Here is a 23,540-nt window from a genome sequence, read left to right as displayed (position 1 = left end):
TGTGTGTGTGTGTGTGTGTGAGAGAGAGAGAGAGAGAGAGAGAGAGAGAGATAAAGAAAGAGAGCAAATGAACGTTATCACAATTGTGACTGTGATCAGTGGATTAAGTTCGAAATAGACGAAATTATTTTTTTGGATATCGTCGACAAACTAAGGTATAAACCATAGTTGTATCAGGATAATAATTACGTGGGTCGTCTGATACTGACACTTCGACGCTGAGAGTACCAACGTTACATTTCACTATTCCAACTCTCAGACTAATACTGTGTTGACTCGGTACAGTTGCATATGCTATCGAACAAAGCATTGAAAAATCGTCGTAGATTTTTAATATGCTTCCAACTTGGTGTATCAGCCCGGTAGACCCCATGTAGCGTCATTTGTACCTACATCGTCCTTGATATAATCATAGTGCAAAAATGAATAATGGAACAGGTGTATTTTCTGCTTATATTATACAATATCCATGTATTAAGTGTAATATGAACATTTTGAGGACACTTTCAAAGGTCTAGCACCATGCTACTAAGTCTTTTAGGAATAATTTGATTCTTTGGACAATGTTGTTTCGAACACAGTTTTTAGAAACAATTGTATCTGGTAAATACCACTGAGATAATTATTGTGTAAATGATGCTTTAATAACATAGCAATTTATTTTTATTTTGTTTACTGAAAGCTGTATCAGTGGGTGATTAAGAATTGATTTAACGCAAATTCTGTATACGTATTTTGCACAAATGAATGTCTAAAGATCATACTAGTGCTCGAGATCATAAGTTGCGTTTATCAGTAGTTGACTCTAAAGGTAACGTTTAAGCATGCACAATGTTGGATCTGTGCTTTTTCTCATGGCAAGACTTTACATGAATGTGACACAGAAATCTAAAGACTTATTACTGTTTAATTAAGTCACTAGTAAGCAAATGGTTCCGCAATTCACACAGGAAAGAATGCGCCCTTCAGCTGTCATCATGCTTTAGGCACATTGTTTATAATGTAGCCATACTTTTCGAGGATAATACATTCGTTAGCAATATTCCACTGTCGCTTCGAATTCGGGTAATATTTGCGAGATTCGTTGAAAACTGTAACTTTGGTTTTATCATCATTATAATTATATCTCCCTCTACAAGAGTAGTCATATATATCCATCGTGTTATCTAAGCCAGATTTATAAATTCGATGAATACCATACTCGTAACTGTAAGGGCACTGTATGTGATTATAGAAGAAATAATAAGTCATCCTGATCAGTTGACAGCATTAACAAGGGTTATCAATATACAATATGCATACTAAAGGAGATAATACACCACCCTGACGAGTACTTTGACACTAAGAGGACAAATTCGACACATATCTCCATTTAATCACACAACTTTAGAGCTCAGAAAACATGGTCATAAAAAGTTTCAATAGGTTTAGTTCCAAACCCAAATTTATCCAACTTAATAGTACGGTCATTATGCCATATATTATTGAAACCGTTTGAAGCATCAAAAAGCGATACATTAGGTAATAGCCATTTCTGCCTGGCAGACTAGATGCTGTCTCACTGCACAAACTATACTGTCATGCAACGTATACATGTCTGAGCTCTGCCTGTAAGCAATTAAGATGCTAATTTCAAAGAAATATCTGAATTTGTTTACATAACCCCCTTTCATAAAGTTTGGAAGAAGCCGATAAAAGTGTGGTAGAGCGATAATTATTTTGATCATTTATGCTTTTCGCTCCTCCATTGTGTAAAGTTAATAAGAAATCTTTTCTAAACTAGATAGAACATAACTTAAATTCCACATAGCCGAAAATGTGTGGCTACCTGCTGGTACATATGTCAACTGCTCGTTCATGAATCTTTCCATACCGCTTGCGAGGACTATGTGAAGATTTTTAACTACTGCAGGAATGACATTTCCTCGCATTTATGTCAGCCATGACCAGATCGACATGAACCCCATGGCTATTTAGAAACACAACACGCTAACATAAACACTAACGTTCTTTCAATTTATTGTCAAAATTTACCACACACTTTGCGTATAGAGATCTTTCAAGTTTATTAGAGAGGTCAAAATAAGAGGTGACATCGGCTGCGATTTCTTTCTCATTATTTTCTAATTTTGGGTATTTGTCAAATATATCCTCTATGATATTTTCTAACATTGACTTTATCTGCGTTATATGTTTTGCGATATGACTGAACAGTTTCATCCTCTTGAACCGCTCACTGATTTTCAAATTACACGCGTCGAGTTCCCTAAATGGAGTCACTTGACTTTACCATTCCAGAACGGCTTGAGATAATGCTTGAACCTCAATTTACGTACATAGTTTTGTGTTCACTGAACTTCTATAAACGATTAAATTATACAACTGGGTTATTTTTATATTGTGTCTATGTTGCCTATACTTTAGGCTTTACTGGTGTTATCTATAACAATAATTTGTGAAATTTCTTGTTTTAAATTCCCAGGTTAAGATTACATTTCTCCTTTGGTATGCATTGTATAATTTGAGGAATATTCGGAAAGCACATAGTGATACTGACAGATGTATGACTGGAATATAACACAAAGTCACAATGATTAGATAGTGTCTACTATGTCTTTTATTGCACACAATTTAAACCGAATTATTGTTAACATTTTGTTTCATTATAACATTAAAAATTAAATATGCGGGTGTTTCGTTCATTGCAGTATCGTCGTTGTGTATTAGTATTACTTTCAAACACTTAGCATGTCCAACGAATCTGCTCTCATATCTAGTCTGATGTTCGTCCATCAAAAAATGTACCAATTTGGGAAGAATCACTATGGTTACCTTTGAATGTCCGAGTAAATTTTATTCTTCTTCGACCGGAAATATACGATGACGTTCCGAATGGTGCTAACTCAAGTTGCAGACTACTATGAAAGTTCCAATAGTCAGTGATAGTCCATATAAATTATAAATATGATTATTAGACTTGAAGCACATGTCTATAACGCTTCTCTGTTTGTCATCCCAGCGTCGAACCTGGGAATGATTCTGAAACATTACTATGAGAACTGTAATAACTAGTGCCCAGTTTTCGCACTTAACTATTGAAGCGTAAAAACTGAAGTCGCAACAATTATCATATTATACAGGCTTATCTGATAAATCACATGGTCTACATAAACAGTCTGAGATCTATTAAATAAATTAAGCTTGCTAATTGATGAGATTTTAAACGCAGTATAGAGTTCGCGTGAAAGTTCTTCCCGTACTAGTTACTTTATGTTATGAAACCAGATATGCGTAAAGATCTAATTATCACGCAACCTACCACCTGGTTTGGAAGTCCGTGACGTGAGAGTGCACATACCGCGGCAAATGACTTTAAAAAATTTCGCTCAGGTTGCAATATGCATCATTTCACATTCAAATTATTTATATCTTGCCTCTGTATTCGCGTGTATAATACAGTGGCGGTGACACTATTTTAGAGTAAAGATAGTTCATACAAGAATAAATATCGCACCAGTCATATTAAGCGTACCGAAATGGACCATAAATGGGCACACACGAATCTTATAGAAGGTAGGGCTAAATCATTCCAGGATTGGTGTTCCATCGGCATCTATGTTTAGACTTCATTTTGTCTTAAAAAAATCATATTAACTAATGTCCATTCCAATATATAAGATTTATTAAATATGTTCTGATATTTCGTTATAAACTGATATTAAGGTTCCAGTTATGGCTACTGCCATCTTGCATGAAGAGACCCATTTAATTAAATCGTGGTCAGATCAATAACTATCAAATAAAAAAGGCGACCCAGTGACACATTTTAATAATACAGTTATTAATCATGTATATTTAAGACGAACCATGAGCTTACCTATTGCAATTCTTTAATGATAAACGCAAATTCTGGATATTTAGTCATATAAATAAATATATACTAGAAAGTTTGACACAGTCTGATGTTCTATATTACTCTATCGCAAGAATTTTGCATTTGGAATAGGGGGATATAATTAGGGACAATCATGGATAGTACAAAATAGATGAAACTAAATAAAACAATGGAGGCTCCGATAAATAAGACTGTGTATGGTGCATCACGTACAGCTTATCCATACATTTAATGGAATAATTGGAAACTGTGATTTAGACGGTTTAAACACATAATTATGTTTAAAAGTCTGAATCATACAGCTTTTCCCGGTTGCTGTCAGATGTTTGTTCCATTAATCTTCCAGCCGACTACTTTGCAATAGAATAAATCTACAAGTACCAATTGTCAAAACCAGTCTCTACTATATGCTACCAAATGGAACAGTCAACACACTGGAATACAATTAAAACAATCCGAATTCGACATCGATCTGAGTCGATATGCAAAACTGATTTGAAGCTTTGGATGGAGGATCCGAATTGGCGAAGTCTTCTGGTCCCAAACATCATACTATATTTTATTAATATTTAAATTCCATGATATTGGCTGTCGCCCCTAATAGAACGCCAATCAATATTTCTAGTGCAAGAATGGATTTTGCTTAATAAACGTTTCTTTTTGCATCGGTCAGTAGTTAATGAGTTGATTTGTTTGTATAAGGTCGGTAGCAACGAGTATTAGAGCGCCTGCTGTCTGGTCATGCTGAATTCTTTAACTGACCAATATATAAATAGGCTAGCAAGATGTAACTCTAGCTTTGTTGACGTTTGTTATAAAACAAAGGCAAACAGGCCTGATCAACATACAGTCTAATATATCAAAAAGATAAATCAAATAAAACGAATACTTTAAATTTGTTATTAATCACAGCCGTAAGTTATGAAGGACACGGGGGTAACATGCTATTAAAACACGAGTGCGAGACCCGAACTGAAGGCGAATCTTCGAAATGAAGAGACACAAGCGTGCGGTATGTCGTCTCTTTAACTTCTCTATTACAATAGTCAAAAAAGTATGTCTTAAGTTTTATTTGTGCGATTATCTGTTTTTGCTCTGCTGTACCATCGAGAACATTTGTGTAACTTGAACACCAGCATATATATTGATGAAACTTTAATCAACACTTCAAATCTTACATAATATAAAACGTTATGCGTGTGTTTCAGTCTTATGACACAAGGTGTGTATCACTTACAGGGTTACGAATCTCGTCCGATCAGTCAGCTACAATATTGATATATTTCTGAATTTCAACTTAATTATCAGGAGTATATATAGTTTTACAAATGAAAAAAAAACAAGCAGCAAAAAATCCGAAATCATCCCCGATTATGGAGATGTCTACATCTACGGTAAAATTGTCAGGATTGCTATTAATAGCATATACTGGCCCGTGACTGTTCTCCGAGTTACATCGAAGATACGATTCTCAGAGTTAGATACCTCACCGTCAGAGACAAACATTGGGGTTCTTTGAATGACTAGTTTATTGATCTAATTGTTCTGAATGACGGCTAATTCCATAGTAATCAAGTTTGCGTAAAAGTCGGAAGTGTGATATGGCATGAAAAGCTTGACATAAATCCAATATTAATATGTCTAATTATTTGCTCAAATCAAATTTTCCAACATTACCCACACCGGTATCAATCAGCTGGGATTCACAGAAGTGCTATGACCTAAATTCATGTTGAAAAAGACATTTATACCCTGATATGGTAAAGATGATACATGTTGATTTAGGGTTATAAGCATTTATGCATCACGCAGATTATAAATAAAATTCAGAGTTTTTTCTCATATCTCCAAAAAATTCAAACTGTTAAAGTATGCAACTGATAGATTGAGATAGTACATCTAGCTACGATATAAGCTATCTGTAATGTTTGTGTTCATCAGTAAAATGGTTGCGGATTAAAATTTCGCCTTGTGTGCCTTAATACCGTTTCTCAGCTCATGACAGACTATACGTGACGGGCATTATATTTTTGGCGGGGTAAGAACCCAGATAGACCCGAGAAGAGTCACAGACCAACGAAAACGACTGGCAATATGCCTCACACACTAGAGTTTTCGAGCCGGAACCCCTTCAAGCACGATGATGCTTAATCTTACTTTGCTTTTAAACCTATCCACATTATTAGATTGGTTTTATCTAAAACACGTATCACACGCTGTTTAAAACTCCCATTAGGCGCAATACAGCACTGTGCTGAAGTTGACGATTCAAGAGCCATGTATCTGATTGCGATAACATGTATATTAGGCGTACTCTAAAGAAACGTACAGTTTGGTTCTCTGCGCCTTCATTGGATGAAATAGTTACTAGTAAGATTTATATCTCTTAAACGCTTGAGTCATTATAATTATCTCAAGTAGCGTCCCAAACACTACGAAAGATACACATTAACAGCATACATGAATTGTAGCCTAATCATGTTAACCTTCTTGTACGAATAACAAATTCAAGCTATATTTTTATTCTGCAGTTACTGATTTGCCCACATCGATTATTTCACCATGGCTTCTTTAGTCAAATTATATACACGTCTTCAGTCAATCAATTGCATTTGTGATATTTAGACTACTACACCTTGAACTTCCTATACATCACTTGTTTTCCCATGAAATAATAATGCTGTATCCATTTCAATTGCCTGTATTTATATTGCAGTTGGTCATTGAATGATGATATCCCGTTTTCATTAATAATCGGGACTAGAATCATACTGAACTAAATCTGCGGTAAAAGAAAATAAGTTGCTCAACGATCCTCGTGAATGTGGTTGTAAAGACAATTGCTGTTCAGTATTAATTTCTCTTCCATGTAACAGTTTCAAGTGTGTGCCTAATTAATTTAAGAAATAAATCATCCGTGTTTCAAGATAACCCTATATATATATATATATATATATATATATATATATATATATATATATATGCATACATACATACATATATATATATATATATATATATATATATATATATATATATATATATATATATATATATATATATATATATATATATATATATGCAATAAACCGACAACGAACAGTGCAAAGCTAGTATTTAGCTGGGCTAAACGCTTTCAACTCTTAACGAGTCGTTTTCAAACGCAAATACAAAACACGAACAAGAAAAACAAATAAAACATACAAACCGTTGCTTTTGCAAAACTTTACATGGCTGTTTCTACAGGAATTAAACCTTTCAATGTATTATGCTTCATCTAGTTTATTTCAACATGTTACATAAGCTAGAATATACTTTGGTTGACCTATATTTATGTACGTATAAATTATATCCCGATATTTCATTGATATCGTAATAAGGATAGGCCATTAAGCAAATTTAGAGAAGCATTTAAGAAAAAAGTTTCGGCTGCAAAAGATACTTTTATTTGTGTATGGATGTCATTTTCTAGTATTCATGGTTTAAACCGCTTGGTTTCAATGTTCTAATTCGGCGTGTCCAGTAAGATTCCTTTTCTTTGTGGTTTTGGAACTCCAGCTGTGGTTGTGAGCAATTGCAATAAGTATTATATCACTGAAATTGTGGCCAGGGTAGGAGAAGTGTTCTGCGACCGGGCTTCTGTACAGGGCATTTGTCATCCGATCAGATCTATAAAGGTTGATCCCTTTGTGTAGCTTTTCAGTTTCTCCGACATATTGAAGGATACAATTCTTATATGTGATGAGTTAAATTACATTCTCTGTTTTGCACATTTTGTTTGGACCCTGTATGTTTAGTTTTTCTTTAGTCACTGTGCTTGAAAATGTCATAGTCTCTATCATATGTTGGAAGGTTTTGCACCTTTTATCGCAACTGGGGCAAGATTGACTAGAGCGGTCTTGAATAATGATGGGCGTTAGCTTCGCCCTGACAAGGATGTCCTTGAGGTTTTTGGTCTCAAGTAGGCTAATACAGGTTTGTTAATCCTCCCTGGTCTATGTTTTATATTTGCCTCTTAAAAGACTAATTAAGAGTCTAAAGCGCTTAAACTAGTTAGATACTAGTTTTTGTACTGTTCGTTGTCAGTTTATTGCATTTATCTTAATCAATCCCTGACACACGTGATCCTTTGCTGGCTCCATTGCACTTGTAAGGACTGCTATTAGCCATATGATTTGTATTCCTTATATATATATATATATATATATATATATATATATATATATATATATATATATATATATATATATACGCATAGAGTCTGATGGGTACATTTGACCTAGATGTAATGCAGTGTCCCCACCAATATGATATAAAAATAGCTTTTGTATCTATACACGAATTGTCTTGGTTCTGAAAGAGAAAGCTTTTCTTTGCCTAAGGAAGTGGTTTTGCATGACAGTTTCAATGTTGTCTTCTCCACTTTGTTAGCTACAGTGCTGGTAAGATGCATTTATTTACACGTAACATATTTATATAATGACAAGTCGTATCCTGGAAACCTTGAACATTGAATAATTCACATATGATAATTGTAAACGAAAGAGAGAAACATGAATTCGTGCGGACGTTTGTGCCTCACCATACCAATGTATGGGAAGTGTTTCTTCAAAATTTATTTTCTATGCTCATTTGTACCAGGTTTTGTATGAATATGTCAGCTGCCTTTGGTACATTATACTTAATATGACAATCACGTGAGTTTGATACTAGTCGTTGTTAATTCTAAGGACCGTTTTTTCTGTATCAGCACATATGAATTATGATTTACATCTGCATTGTGCAGTAGATATACAATTTCAATTGAACATGCATTGAGCCAACGAAATATGTTTCTTTGTTTCTATATCATCATTCATTATTAATTTTAATTTTCTGATAAACTTGCATCATTCAACAATAAATGTGCTTACATCATTCAACACTGTATGTGTATATTAAAGTACAATATAAATAAGCAACATATTAGCGGTTTAGTGCCTTCCATTCATAAAATCAGTTCTCAACATATCATAATATAAATATGTAGACAGTCTAAATAATGTCTAGATTGGTCCATACTTTATTTATATATTTCATTCGAATCAGAGGAAAATCGTTCACAATCTATGACAAAGTGGCATTCATCTCTAAATACATTAGCAGGCAGACACTGTCTATATACATAGCAATATGGTTATAATGAGGCTCCATCAACTGGTTCGTACGTTCTGGACCCTCTTATCATCTTCAAAACTTGCAGAGACTGAGTTAAGCTAGCCAATGAATAATTCGATCGGTACTAATTCATTTTCATTTCCAAGGCAATTTTGGAAAATGGATTATACTTTTGTGACTTTATGGCAAAATACTGAAAACGACAAATCGCCGTGCGTATTGTATCGTCATTAGTCAATATATTGGTAGATCTTCCTTGGGTCTTAGTTATACTTGAGAGTCTGAAGAATACCCACCATCCACCTCACCTCATCCGCATCTCCGGTTTAAATCTGCAAGATCCATAAAAGACGCAACTGGAGTCACAACAAAAACATCATCAAGAAGATCATTTAAATAAGATTGTCAGTGGAGTAATGTGTACAATTTTAATAAATAAAATATTACTACTGGGATATTGATATATGAATAATCGTAATCTTAATACAAAATATGTTGCAAGTAACAAAGAACGACACCGTGCTTGTTTTTAAAGTTACCTTAGCCTCTAATAAACGTAGCTTCTATCACTTTGTTGAATTTAGGTTTTCTTACCAATGAGAGAATCCTCAAAATTCATCAAAGAAATAAAATGTCATTATCATTTGAGGATATACATCTTGTTAAATATTTTTAATATATATTTCATTATAAACCGTTGATATTCCAGCAATACGTTTCTGTAATCTGTATTATATTCATCTACCGCTCGTTAGAGGAAGGTGACATAACCCTTTATGGATCTCCTATGGTGGATCTACGTCTTAATTTATAATTTAATAATTAGCCAACGTTAAATACTCTTCTTTAATCACTATTTCATACAGTGCTGTTCTTATCTGTCATCGCTTCTAGACTAACGTAATGATTGCCGCTATGGACATATTCAATATTTTTGGTTCACAAATGACGTTGGACAGTGATACAACAATATATTCCAGTTTTGATATTCAAATATGAATCTGGTGACAAGTGTAAAACTGCGAAGACTTGGTTCAGCTCGTTGTTGGAACGTCAACAGTCATTCGACGATTTGTGTGCCTTTACAGCCCCTCATTAGTAGCGTCAGTTTCATTATTTTGGCACGTGTGCTTCATATAGTAATCCGGAGTTCATACCAAAGGTTGAAAATACATCACGCCTAACAAAATAAAGCTACCCTCATTTCACAATTAAAATTATTTGAAATGTCATCTTGACATTACGCCACTTCAAAACTGTATTAAAATATATGGTGACAACTAAGATACGAACTTTTACGTTGAATAGCCTGGCTACATGTGACGGAGGATAATTCTACAAATTAAAAATCCGATCGATTTGTAGAAGACAAGAATGCAGATTCATTCGAAAGCTTCTGGGGAAAAACATCAATTCTAAGCAAATGAGATATTAATCCCTGCAGACCAAATGCTGTTAGAAGTGAAGTTCCAACAACATTCATTTCGATTAGGTCCTTTTTAGAGTCTGATGAAATTTCTTAAACATTTAAATCAAATCAAGGGTTTAGAATTCACTGCAGTCTGAAAGCGAAGGAACTTTACGCAGTCAGACCTCGCTGAACCCAGAAAAAATAAACAACAACAAATAAACGTTATGATAACCTAAACAATTTTAAATGCCATCATTTTCAAGCCAGCCCCAAATACAACCTACATTCCGAGCAATATAAAATAAAATCTAACATACACTTAGCAGGTACATCTTTTAGTTGATAGATCGCATAATTAAACATAAGGAACTTTGTCTATATTTTACATAATTCTTTGAAAATTAATTCGCATTCAAAGACATTACAATTACTGGTGAATACATACTGCCATAAAAGTACACAACTATTTATTAGCGATGTAAAAGCTGATGTCATTCATTTTAACACCATTTTAACACGTTACTGTATAGATCAGGCTGACGACATGGAAGCTCATTGCATTTCCACGGGACACACCCTGGCAACCGACCATTGGCAATTTCTATTCATTAGACTTTATTCATGTGATAATGAAGCAAACTTAGATCACACTGTCCACTGCCAGATATAAGCCGTAATACGTTAGATCATTGTACTCAGAATTTACATTAGTGCACGTTTTTACAAAGATTTTCTTTGTGTTATACTGCTGCTGTTTCCTTGCAGAAAGCATTCATTTCCTTAATGCAATGTTCTCAGACTCAATAATATCAACTAATGAACTATGATAGAGCTCGGGCATCGATAAATACAAATTGTGGTCGTGCTAAGCGAAACTTGAAATATGGTACGACCATTGATACGATCACAAGTCCTGCTAATGAACAAATATTGAAATGTTCATAATGCTGAAGTCTACCTTCATTCTTATCCAGTGGCAAGACCTAATAGAATTATCGTGTATGTTTAACGTTCTACAACATTTGCACATATTTCGACCACTACATCAAAGCTAATAAACAAGTCATTAGCAAGTCCAGTCTATACAACCGGGGGGTGGGGGTGGGGGTGGGTGTATGATACGTAATAAAAATGAAGATGCCTCTAATCTTTGTATCACGTATCCATACAATAATCTGTGATTAATTCGTATTAATTATCATGCAAATGCTTATACTACATACAGAAAATGAAGACTTGTAATTGTTGTTGATTTGATTATGTCTTCTTTACTGGATTGTAATTAGAGCTCTTTGCCCGTATGAACGTAGAGGACGAGGAATGATTTAAAGATTACTGTCAAGCAAATGAATGGTTCGTGGGCAAAGTAGACGGAAACAGTGCTCTGATATGTCATGGTCAGATAAACAGCGCTTCGTAAGTAGAAACGTCGTAAAAAGTTTACATTAATGGTATAGTCTCTTATACCGTTCAATCCAATTTTATGTACTCTCCTCTATTCTCCAAGAGTTGGTCAGAAAGAAAGCTTGACTCCCTTTAACACTGTCGTCGCTTAATATGTCCGTCATTTCATCCGCACGAATGTATGGAATCATCTATTTACTATGAATTAATGTATGTATGTGTTAATATCCTGCAATGACATTGGTGATATCCGATTCCAAATCATTCAATGTTTGGGGCATTGAATGGGGACATCAAAACCGTATAGTCAACCAATGTGATGCTGCTGATTTTTTAAACAAAATAATAATTAGCCTCAGCTCTCGCTCAGTCTGATCAGTGTATTGTAAAGCTAAAATTTCGTAAATAATTCCTAGTAAGTGACACTGAACCGATTTACACCATTTATTGGAATCATATGACACATTAATATCCCAAAACCGAGTGTAAGTATATATATGCGTCTCGGTATATATGTCAAAAGCGTCACAGGGTAAAAGCAGTAATACTTAAATATATATTTCCGTATAAAGTTTTATTAGCCTAAATTATTGTACAACAAACAATCAGGTACTGAGCTTCCTATGATATCACACGGTATTATGATCATGTCACAGCATCTTACAATATACAATACTCACAAATTATCAGTCGTTGGCATTTTGATGTGGTATATCAGTAACCTGCCGAATGTCTCAGAAGCCCATATAAACCTATAAGGTCGAAACGAGGACAAATTAATATCGATAGCTGTCTAATCGGGGTTTACAGAAGGACAAGGGCATTCCCATAAATGTCCTAAATTATGTTATTTTTCCGAGTTATAAAATATAATGAATAATGAATGAACCTTTTGCAAGTAATGGGTAGGGTTTATAAGCAGCACGAAGTGAGGAAAATACTTTTTAACTTTTTTATTATTAAATGATAAGAAAAACAATTGTCGGATATATAAAATAACTTGTGAAGCTGGTAAAATACAGAATAAAACAAAAATATAAATTTCCTTGGGGTCGGTTGCGTGATACTTTTAGTTCTATATATCAATGAGTGGAACATTACTCCGATTAAACACTATTGATCTTTGTTTGCATTAGGTTTTGTCAATTGAAACGGAAAAAATAAAGCGAATCGCATCTGATAAGTGATGATTATGGCTGCAGTAATTTGTTTCTTTAAATTCAAGCAGTGGAAACAGTTTGTAAGAATTGCCTGAAGTATCGTGTGATTTGTAATTCTTATTTATTTCCTCGTACAAAATCATGATGCACGTTTCATATTGAATTTCATTTCAGAGAAGAGAAAGACATAATATCAAGCCACATATCCCCAAATTATATTTACCAGGTTCGAGTGGAAATTGATGGCTCTGTCGATTCGCATTGGTTTTAATTCCTTTTATTTTTATTGATTAAGGAAACAAGTTGACACGTATAACGCTGTTAACGTTTTAAATTGCAAGCATCAACCAGATGCGTAAAATGTCAACATCATTATAAATATGTATGTGCCCTGCACTACGGCCTTTCACAGAAGTGTTTATGTTTAACGTTTAACGTTACAAAAGAATTTAAAGGACACCAAATTTTAGAAATATTTTGGATTAACTGTAATTGCAGAAATCCCTGGTATTTTGATACATTACCAGTCGGTGATATTCATCGTTCCCTAATTTTTAGTTGATGTCAAACTATCATATTGTCTTAACCATTCACTCATATAATAAACGGTGTTCGAAACAAGGGAATCACTTGTTTAATTCAACAACATATTATTAATATTAAATACAATAATATATTTATGTGCTACATATGGCACTCAGTTTGCCAGTTGTGTGTCTGTTACTGTGAGTTCGTAGTAATAACGTGATATTGTACTACCTGAAAAAGAAATAAAATTTTTAGCCGTCACGTCATATCATACATGTAAGTCTGGTAGCTACTTCGTCCTTTTCAGTACAGGTGCAAACCACTTATCGTTACAGTTGCATACCCGGGTAACCAGTCAAGATATCGATGTGTGTTTTATGCATTTAGATTGCTGAAAATATAAAACGAAACCAAAAAACATTTAAGTCGCATTTTCACTTCATATTGCCTTTTTTTTGATGACTTTAAATAAAACAATAAAACAATAACATCGAAGTAGAAGTTTTATACAGCACATAACACTTTTCATCTAAATAGGAATCATTTTAAAAGAGAGATGTATATGCTAATGTATCACACACAGACACAGACACAGTTTGCTTAATACATGTTGTATTAACTTCAGAAACTAACTAGCTCTTTTCTGTAGGATAAACAATTGCTTTATTTCAGGCTTAATCGGCCAAAGCGGGGACTAAATTACAAAACCAATCTCACAACACTCTGTGCTTCAAGAGGAAATCATTTAATCGAACATAATTAAGCATAGAAAGAGATCATTGATAAATTGGACTTGTATTTTGGACAATAACATATTTATAAATCACAAATCATTGACATATGACAATACTATTGCAATTATATCTGAGGTATCAAATTATAAACAACGAAATAATATGTTTGAAATAAAAGTCTATTTTCGCCTTATTTAAATCTGTAATTGTGTAATTAATATACGCATCTCTGGTTTTCGACTTCTTCCTTTCAGGCCTGCCCCAGGAGGCATACACCATTTGGGAGGCATATCCATGGAGACTTGGGGAAGCCTTTTGCATCATAAAAGCGCTGGTGACAGAACTTACTTCAAACGCTTCCGTGCTGACGATTACAGCTTTTACTATGGAGAGATACTTTGCCATTTGTCACCCACTGAAGGCTCAGAAAATTGCAGACTTATCACGTTCTGTAAAGATCATTCTTGGAATATGGGTCATCTCCCTGTTATGCGCTCTTCCTTATCCACTTCATACCAAGATATTTTATTACATTCTGGATACAAATAAAGTCCCACTAGCCGATTCTCTTATTTGTAATATTCCGGATAAATATTATGAAACAATGTCTTATATATTCCAACTATCTACCTTTGTTTTCTTTGTATTTCCAATGACAGTGATTACCGTCCTTTATGTGCTCATAGCGCTGGAATTGAGGAAAGCCACATTACAGCGTGCCTCCTCTGGAGAAACAGGAAAAAGCGCCAGCCCAAATGTGCCTGCGCAGTCACGAAAAGCCGTACTCCGGATGCTAAGTAAGGAACCTATCATGTGATAACATAAAATATACAACGAGTGTCAAATTTACATGTGTAGTTTCTCATGTAGCTCTGGTAATAATCAAGTTCATATAAAGTAGGCTTTGTGTTACTTTGAGCAGGTAATAATGCATCATTGGGATTTAACGGCACATTATCACAATCCTGTCTAAATGATGTATACTATTAAGATAAGGGCAGAAGCATGGTAAAATCCTTACAATGCAAAGCAATGTTTTTAAAACCGCACACGTCTGAAAAAAATCAACTTCAATTTGAACATCATCACCGGATGCAACCCATGCCAATAAGCATAACTCCTTTAGCCCATTACATATAACATGCATACCCTGGGACCGTAGATGGTGAGTGATGGAGACCGTTGAAAGGGACATAAGGAAAGTGACTGTAATCTTCTAAGACATCTTAATGTACTCCAAATATATCAGTATTGCTTGGCCATTGGCTATCTCAATTTCATTTTAATCATAGGGATATCTATATCTACATTCTTATTAATTATTATTGAAGTGTGTGCTATAGATCGTGCATACCAAATCAGATGTCACGAAAAGTTCAACGCTTCATATCATAAAGTGAGATCTGTTCTTCAACCGATCACACTTTTCCGTTTGATGTACAAATTTTACAATTCAATCAGCCTTTCTTTTTCTTGGGAGATGTTTGTCTGGTTTGGCTTTGTACATTGTTTTGACAGAAAGTATAAGACAATCTGCTAGCTGTATTAATTTAATGTTCTGAATATTATTTCATTCTTACTCAACAGTACGCCAGAGCATCTCCTCAAACTATTCCTCATGCACCTATACATTGCTTCAGTCTCATTATCCAATTATTAAACGTCATTTTTGTATGTATTCATTGGTACATGTTCATCCATAGCAAAATTGTTTCTTTTAATCCCATGGCACTTTTTAATCACGATTCACTGAACTTCCAGAAGTCTGTAAAGATGCCGGATTTATGCGCCGGTACATTGTTATAGTGTAGATGGGCATCTCAGATATAGGTGCGCGGACGGGTGGATCAGTACATTTCTACAAATTTGGCAGCTCTTTCGAAGAATGAAAATGTCTAGTGTTATTAGCAGAGTCAATCCCATGTGCCTGTATATGAGGGCCTTTGTTGTTGACAATAGTGCTGCTAAAACTTTCGTGATAGTCAGACGACGGCGAGTGATTTGTGGCCTCTTTTCAGATTCACCTGTCCAAACTTTACAATTATCTTGTGAGTCGTGTTAAAAAAAGTAAACCCACTTTTCATAAAGGAATATCTCAGGTCACTCTTGTCACGTTTGGCGAGTAGCTGTGTGACATTTTCACGAGGCTGTTATTGAGCCGATGTTAACAAATAAGCTACGCATCTCATACACACAGTCAAGGGCTTAACAAAATTCTTCTATATATTACAAAATATTACTAATTATTGCGTGTGATGATATCGATACATATTCTACTGCATAACGAGCATTTTAATCAACTATTCACTTCCCATTCACCAGTCGCAGTTCAGTTTATTGCGCAACATGGATCATGTTTCATGGATTCCTTCTCATTTTCAAATGAAGAAACCGTATGCTATTTGCAGGCGATGACAGAAAATTCTATTTCTAAACTTTATCCAAACCGGCGTTGATGCAACGGAAAGATTACCCGATGATCACTTTAATTTCATAATATGATCTTTAGAAAGGAGCAGAACTGCCCCCCCCCCCCCATTGTCAAACCACTGTCAATTACCTATGTAAGTCACATTCTCGTATCTGAGGGTGTCACGTGTGTAACAATTATTTTCTATTTCGTTGCTTTGTTTATTACGTTTATTGATGATTCAAGAAATACAAAAGAGTCATAATTAAATAATCAGACATTTCAAATTGCAGTAATAATAGACGTAATAAGAAAAGGCTGCTGGATCGTAGTATTATATGGATATCAAATTAGATGCAAGAAAATAAAATTTATTGCCTTTGTATTTTTTGTGTAGAAATATGCCTGAAGTAGGATTATATATAGATGTACCTAACCAAATCTACTATAAATTTGACACGGATGCAAAAAGATGCCTTTAAAAGACAAATAAGCCTTGCTTTATATTTTTTATTGGCTAAATGGACTTTAGTTATAAAATTGATTTCATGAAAATATTAGTAGTTGCTTTTGCTTAATTAATGAGTTACGCAGTCACAAAAGGGGGGTTATTTAGTGTCGATACATAAAATGTCTTGGACAGAGACATACAACGGTTTTAGAATCATTTCCATGCTGCATTACATTTTTTTAATGATTCTTGCAATTAATCTTTATCATATTTACATGCAAATCAACTGCATTATATTCGAAAAAGATAGAATGTAAAGGTTATTCTTTAACATTACACATTTTACACAGATAGTTCTTTTTAAAAATAATGTTTATCGGGAAACCAAATGGCTATATCCGATTGAGCTATGTTTGAAAAATATCACGAGTTTCTAAGCGTAAATTAAAAACCACATTTTGCTGGTGGTTCCTGTTTCATCCTTTGATATGACTTCTGTTTTCATCCGGTCAGCACACATCCCTACTATTTCCATTGTCGCTGATGAAGTTTAATGCCGAGTTATGTGTCTATAACACTTTTTAAGTTAATGTTATTAAAGTATTTGCTTTTTTTGTGTGCTTCCTTTGTACCAATAACGCAATTCAAATATATACAGCATGACCATTTTTCTTTCTCTTTACTAGTTGCCGTTGTAGTGGCCTTTTTCGTTTGTTGGGCGCCCTTCCATGCTCAGAGACTCTTTACAATCTACAATAGACACTGGACACCGTTTTTGCTTGAACTTCAGAGTACCTTGTTCTACGTATCAGGTATATCGTACCCCATTACTGTTTCCAAAGGATAAAGTTCGTGCAAAATATGATAACGTTCTCTTTCTTTCTCTCTCTCTCTCTCTCTCTCTCTCTCTCTCTCTCTCATACAAAGCTGTATTATAATATATGTTGATAATGCATTGGCTTTGATTAGTAATTCGTCTCTGTGTTTGGTAAAGAAATTCATGGAATTACATTTAAAAATTAATATGGAATTGGAAATGACAAAGCTTCCTCTTCAGAAGAAAATGATGGAAATGCAAATTCAGAAAGAAGAAAAGGACACACACACACACACACACACACACACACACACACACACACACACGTTACATACATTACAATTTGTGATTAAAAATGCATGAAAATAGTCAACCTAAACTGGCTTCAGGTTATAATATTCTGCTCGATATCTCCGATATTTTAATAGTCAATATCGAGGACCCATCTTACCATCTTAAGCCGTTTTCATTGCATGACATAATATAGCAAACTCTATCACAATCTGCATCTCCTACTGTAAACACATAATATAATTTAAACTGCATCTGAGTCACCTTAAGCGCCTAATATAGTTTCTTAAACCAAAACATCTTATGTGCTTTCTGTTAGAGTTGCGTAGAGATGGATTATAGAGTTTCTAAATAATAGATTTTTTTCTTCTTTTCATTATAGCGTTGTTTCAGCACGAAACTAAAGCTATTACTTTGCGCGGAGAAGGGGAGTGGTTGGGATGCGTGGGTTCTGTAATGATAATGATAGAAGCCGTTATTTTTTTTACAGGTTCACATTCTTATAACTTCAATGAGGCTTACTGGTCTTTGGTTATAAAATAAAAATATTGAAAAATGTTACATTAGATGGTAACATTAACAGCGAGAATCACAATAAATGAAGGAAATTCTCGTATTTTGACTTCAATGTTGATCCAGTTGTTTTAACAAATCAATACAAATAATGATCGTTATCATGAGAAAGTACAGCAGAAGCTAATGCTAAAATGTGGCATTGATGAACAGTGTTTGTTAAAAAAGAAATATTCTTATAGTTCTGCCAGAATTTTCCAAACATACATCCAGGACGGTAAGTTTGAACATCATTCGGCCTAATAAATTTTGTATCCGAACAACAAGATTCGATAAGCACGTTCTATATGTAACTCATCTAACATATCACCATACACAAAACGTACACGTTTCAACTTATCCCTGAAATGAGCAAAGTCCACACTGACTGTACTCTGATCACACCCGTCAATATACATTCTTTGTATGTATGTATGTATGTATGTATGTATGTATGTATGTATGTATGTATGTATGCATGTATATGTGCATGTGTGTATGTGTACATGTGTTTATGTATGTATGTATGTATGTATGTATGTATGTATTTATGTGTGTGTGTATGTATGTATGTATGTATGTATATGTGCATGTGTGCATGTGTTTATGTATGTATGTATGTATGTATGTATGCATGTATACATGCATGTATATGTGCATGTATGTATGTATGTATGTATGTATGCATGTATATGTGCATGTATGTATGTATGTATGTATGTATGTATGTATGTATGTATGCATGCATGCATGCATGCATGCATGTATGTATGTATGTATGTATGTATGTATGTATGTCTTGTTTAACACAAATGAAAGCGAACGTTCGTTTAGTGCAAGATAAACTTGATTATAACATTCTTTGCGGAGGAGATGGAAACCGATGTTTTGACAAGGACTATATAATTATCTCCGATATTGAATGTTTCTTTTCCATTGCTTCGTACAAGTCACCCAAGAATGTATTCAATTAATTCATTGTTTTGAATACTTTACTATCTCAGACAGATTATTCTAGATCGCTTGAAAACATCGGTGAATTGTTCTTGTTTTATTTAACATTTTTATTGAATGTAATTCATCATTTTTATCTTTAGTTTTGTTTCTATTTCGAGAAAAGCAAAACAACGATAGAACTGTATATATTGTGATCTCTTCTTTCTGTCCGTCTGGAAAAAGGTCGCACTATATCATACACAGCTCCTTTTTGTGGATCTACTACACGTGCTGCATAGTTTGCCCATGAGATCATTGTCTGAAAGTGGGGTATAGATTATGCTCTCCCCACCCCACCACCATTGCTTTCTGCAATGGTGCGAATATATAAATATATACAATTGGTAAAATGACTTTTACTTTATAAAGAAGAATAAGAACATCTAACATTTCAGTGGTCAATCATAGCATGTAGACAGGAAATATATTACACGTGTTTTAAGTTCAGGGGATGGTGGCTGGCACACATATGGTATATAAAAAGCAGACATTTCAACGGCAAACCGTTGAAGTATTTATGATACTCTTCAAAGCAAAAATAAAGTTAATCGTATTTGACAAGTTAAACAATAGTAGCAGTTTGAATATCAGGTTTGGAATTACGATCATCCAGTAAAAACTACTGTAACTCGGAGTAAACGAAAATGGAATTATATAATTTGTAACTCCAAAGGTACTGATCAATAAACAATAAAACTTTCACAGTTACATTATCAACTATTAAAGTAAAAATATTCGAATACTATTATCTCGTAATGCTTTGTAATGTTACACTATCTTCTTTGGTTTTTCAGGCGTCCTTTACTTTGTTAGCTCAACGGTTAATCCTATATTCTACAACCTGATGTCCAGAAGATACAGAGAAGCGTTTAAGGACGTCATATGCAAGTGTCGCCGAAAGCGTGCCATTAGCTTGTATGGAAGTTCCGTTTATCAGTATTATGCGGGGAAATCCGTTAGGCACAAAAGTCCCACAAATCAGACCGAACTAGTTGAGATATCGGAGGAACGATCCAGCCTTTTGGAAGACAATGAAAAGGTCACTGATACCATTAGCGGCCGCATTAGTAAAAATAGGTTGGATATAAATAATGGGATTCAGAGATCGCCTAGAATAAAAACATGTAACCACGCAATCTGGACTGACAAAAGAAACGGAAACAATATTTGCCGAGCATGTCACAGGCCTATTGATGGAAAACGATTCGCTAAACCAGTTTCCATAAATTATGAAAGTATTGAACTTCTGCAGAGAAGTATTTCTGAGGAAACAAATGCTTCTGGATAATTAGTTTCCTTTCTAGATTGTATATGTGTTCATTCTCTATTTCTTTCGTTTGTATCGCTTGATTCACGATGTACAAATATTAAATAAATTAAAAGATATATTATATCTAATATTGTGAAGTTTTAGGTCCGCTCGACTGAAGGGTCGGTGACCTAATGATATTGCCGTGCGTAAGTTGAGTTTTGTAAGTCGTTCAGCAATGCCTAGCTATCATTCTGGAGGCTACATTTCTGAACAGAGGTTTTAATCAGATTTGATATGTTTTGATAGATATCATCTATTTTTGGCACTGGGGTTTCGTACCAATTTGATCATGAACGAGCTATATGGATAGGAATCCGTTAATCTTGTATTATACCGAGGTTGATTGCATCTAGATTCTCTGATTGTAACTGGATGTTGATAAAATGTGCTAAAAATCATATATCGGCAATGATCTAATGAGTCTTACAATGAGCGATAGTTGTTAAAATTAATAAGGCACCAAGGCATTGGCTAAAAGTGTTCACAATCTAGAGACTAGTTGTACTAATCATAGTTTGATTAAGTCCTGTTTGTAAGTTTCTATTTTCAAGATCTGCAAGTACTTCTGATATGACCCACATCATTAATGATAAGTTATGGTATCAAATTTTGCGAGCTTGCTATCAATCTGTGAAATGTATCTCTCAGCAAACTTTCAAAGTGTTTCGAAGCTGTGGGTGGTGCGCTCAAAACATGTTTCAAGCTATAGCACATGCAGATCACTATTCACGAGCATCCATATTTAATTCTACTTTCATAACGTAGGTCCATCATTATAAACACTGAATACATTTTCGAATGTATACAAATTAATAGTGCGCATAATACATTCACAAATTGATTGGGATAGCTGGAATTAACTCATCAAGTTTCGAAACTGGGTGGTGCATGCAAAACCCGTTTCAAGTTATAGAACATGCAGTACACGAATCACGTGCATCAACAGCAAGTCTACATTTATAGCCTAGGTACATCATTATAAACAGTAAATGCATTTTCAAGTGTATACAAATTATTTGTGTGCATATGAGATTTACAAGTCTGGGTTGGCTAGGATTAACTCTGTTCAAATTGATATGCCTAGAGGCTTAAATTGGCTTTGCTGGGCAAAGAAAGTACAATCCTTTCTGATGAACTCAGCACAGAATCAGACAGGTTATTAAAAGGAATACATTACTACATATATCCTCTACAATTGTAGTCACAGCTATAACCTCTCTCCCCCAAAAATAAGAATGAACTTTTCTTAATATGAGTATGAATTTTTGTCATCCAAAAATAGGCATATTTTATGAAAATATAAGAATTATTAATTCTTTTAGTTTGCGTTAATCTTTAGCTTTTATCTTCTTTCCATAACTGTTTTCTCTATATTCGTCCAACCCCGTACATTAAGTGACTGAACAGTGTCCTTGAATTTAAAAAGCAAACCATATATACAAGTCATTCTCATCTGCAGAGAGTTGAATGAATGAAGTTTATTAATTAAAGAAACATTACTACGACAAATATGTATATACGTAGATGGTGGAACATAAATCTAAAGCTTGGGTGAAAACCAAAAGGATCTTTACAGGTCTACATATGCCGTATTCAATACTGAGAGCATATAAGTGAATTATACACCGTATTTCAAAATTGTACACTCTATAGATTGTCATTATTACATTTCAACACACACGTCACACACACACACACACACACACACACACACACACACACACACACATATATATATTTATATGTGTGTGTGTGTGTGTGTGTGTGTGTGTGTGTGTCATAACATGTATTTAGACCTCTCCAGTGGTCTAGTGGTTTGACCTCCAGCATAAAATAATTAATCGTTTTCCATAATATAGGACTCGAAACTGAAAATAGTGTATGTATAGGGGAAGAGCAAGGTCACGGAATGGAAATATAATATTTCATTCAAGAATGAGAATCGCGCACATATATTAGTGATTTGGTGAAATAAGAGAAATAATTAGGTACCAGACCATATATTGTCTGTTACGTCATTCAACCTTTTCGAAACATAAATGCTTACCAATTTAATTTCAAGAACATTGTAGAGATTGGTCTGAAAATATTGGTTGTTTAAAATTATTTTGGAAATATGATTATGCCTTTTAAAAGTCGTATGGCCTTCATAAATAACGTAGTTGGCCTTTGATGATGATCGACAAGAATTTCAGAGCTGTTCGAATGGTGGATATATGTATAATCTGCCATATATCGGGATGAGAGCACTTAAGACTCATAGGAGGATCATTAGGAAAGACAAGAAAAAGAACAGATCCTAAAGGGAAACCTGTAGATATGTTATGTTTAACCAATACTAATGTTGATGAGCATTCTCCAAAAATAATATTGTGAGTCCCGTTTCAAATGTAAGATGTGAGAAAAGAGCGTATACTAATTA

The 23,540-nt window shown here is 34.3% G+C and overlaps 1 protein-coding gene across 2 annotated transcripts in view; it reads left to right on the top strand.

Moving 5' to 3' along the window:
• Window positions 1-22,433, top strand: part of LOC149786746 (pyrokinin-1 receptor-like) — a 206,954-nt gene extending 184,521 nt beyond the window's left edge. For both annotated transcript variants that reach the window (XM_089977262.1, XM_089977261.1), the window contains exons 2-4: window positions 14,544-15,086; window positions 17,837-17,962; window positions 20,601-22,433. In XM_089977262.1, the coding sequence (XP_089833388.1) occupies window positions 14,544-15,086; window positions 17,837-17,962; window positions 20,601-21,094 (1,163 nt within the window). In that variant the 3' untranslated portion in view covers window positions 21,095-22,433. The remainder of the gene's footprint in view (window positions 1-14,543; window positions 15,087-17,836; window positions 17,963-20,600) is intronic.
• Window positions 22,434-23,540: the final 1,107 nt, after the last annotated feature.

Source organism: Sinohyriopsis cumingii, chromosome 12 (genome assembly GCF_028554795.1).
Source record: "Sinohyriopsis cumingii isolate HCF-2022 chromosome 12, ASM2855479v2, whole genome shotgun sequence".
NCBI classification, from domain to species: Eukaryota; Metazoa; Mollusca; class Bivalvia; order Unionida; family Unionidae; genus Sinohyriopsis; species Sinohyriopsis cumingii.
Note: the sequence above shows the minus strand (reverse complement) of the source record. Positions and strands in the feature narration are given on the sequence as shown.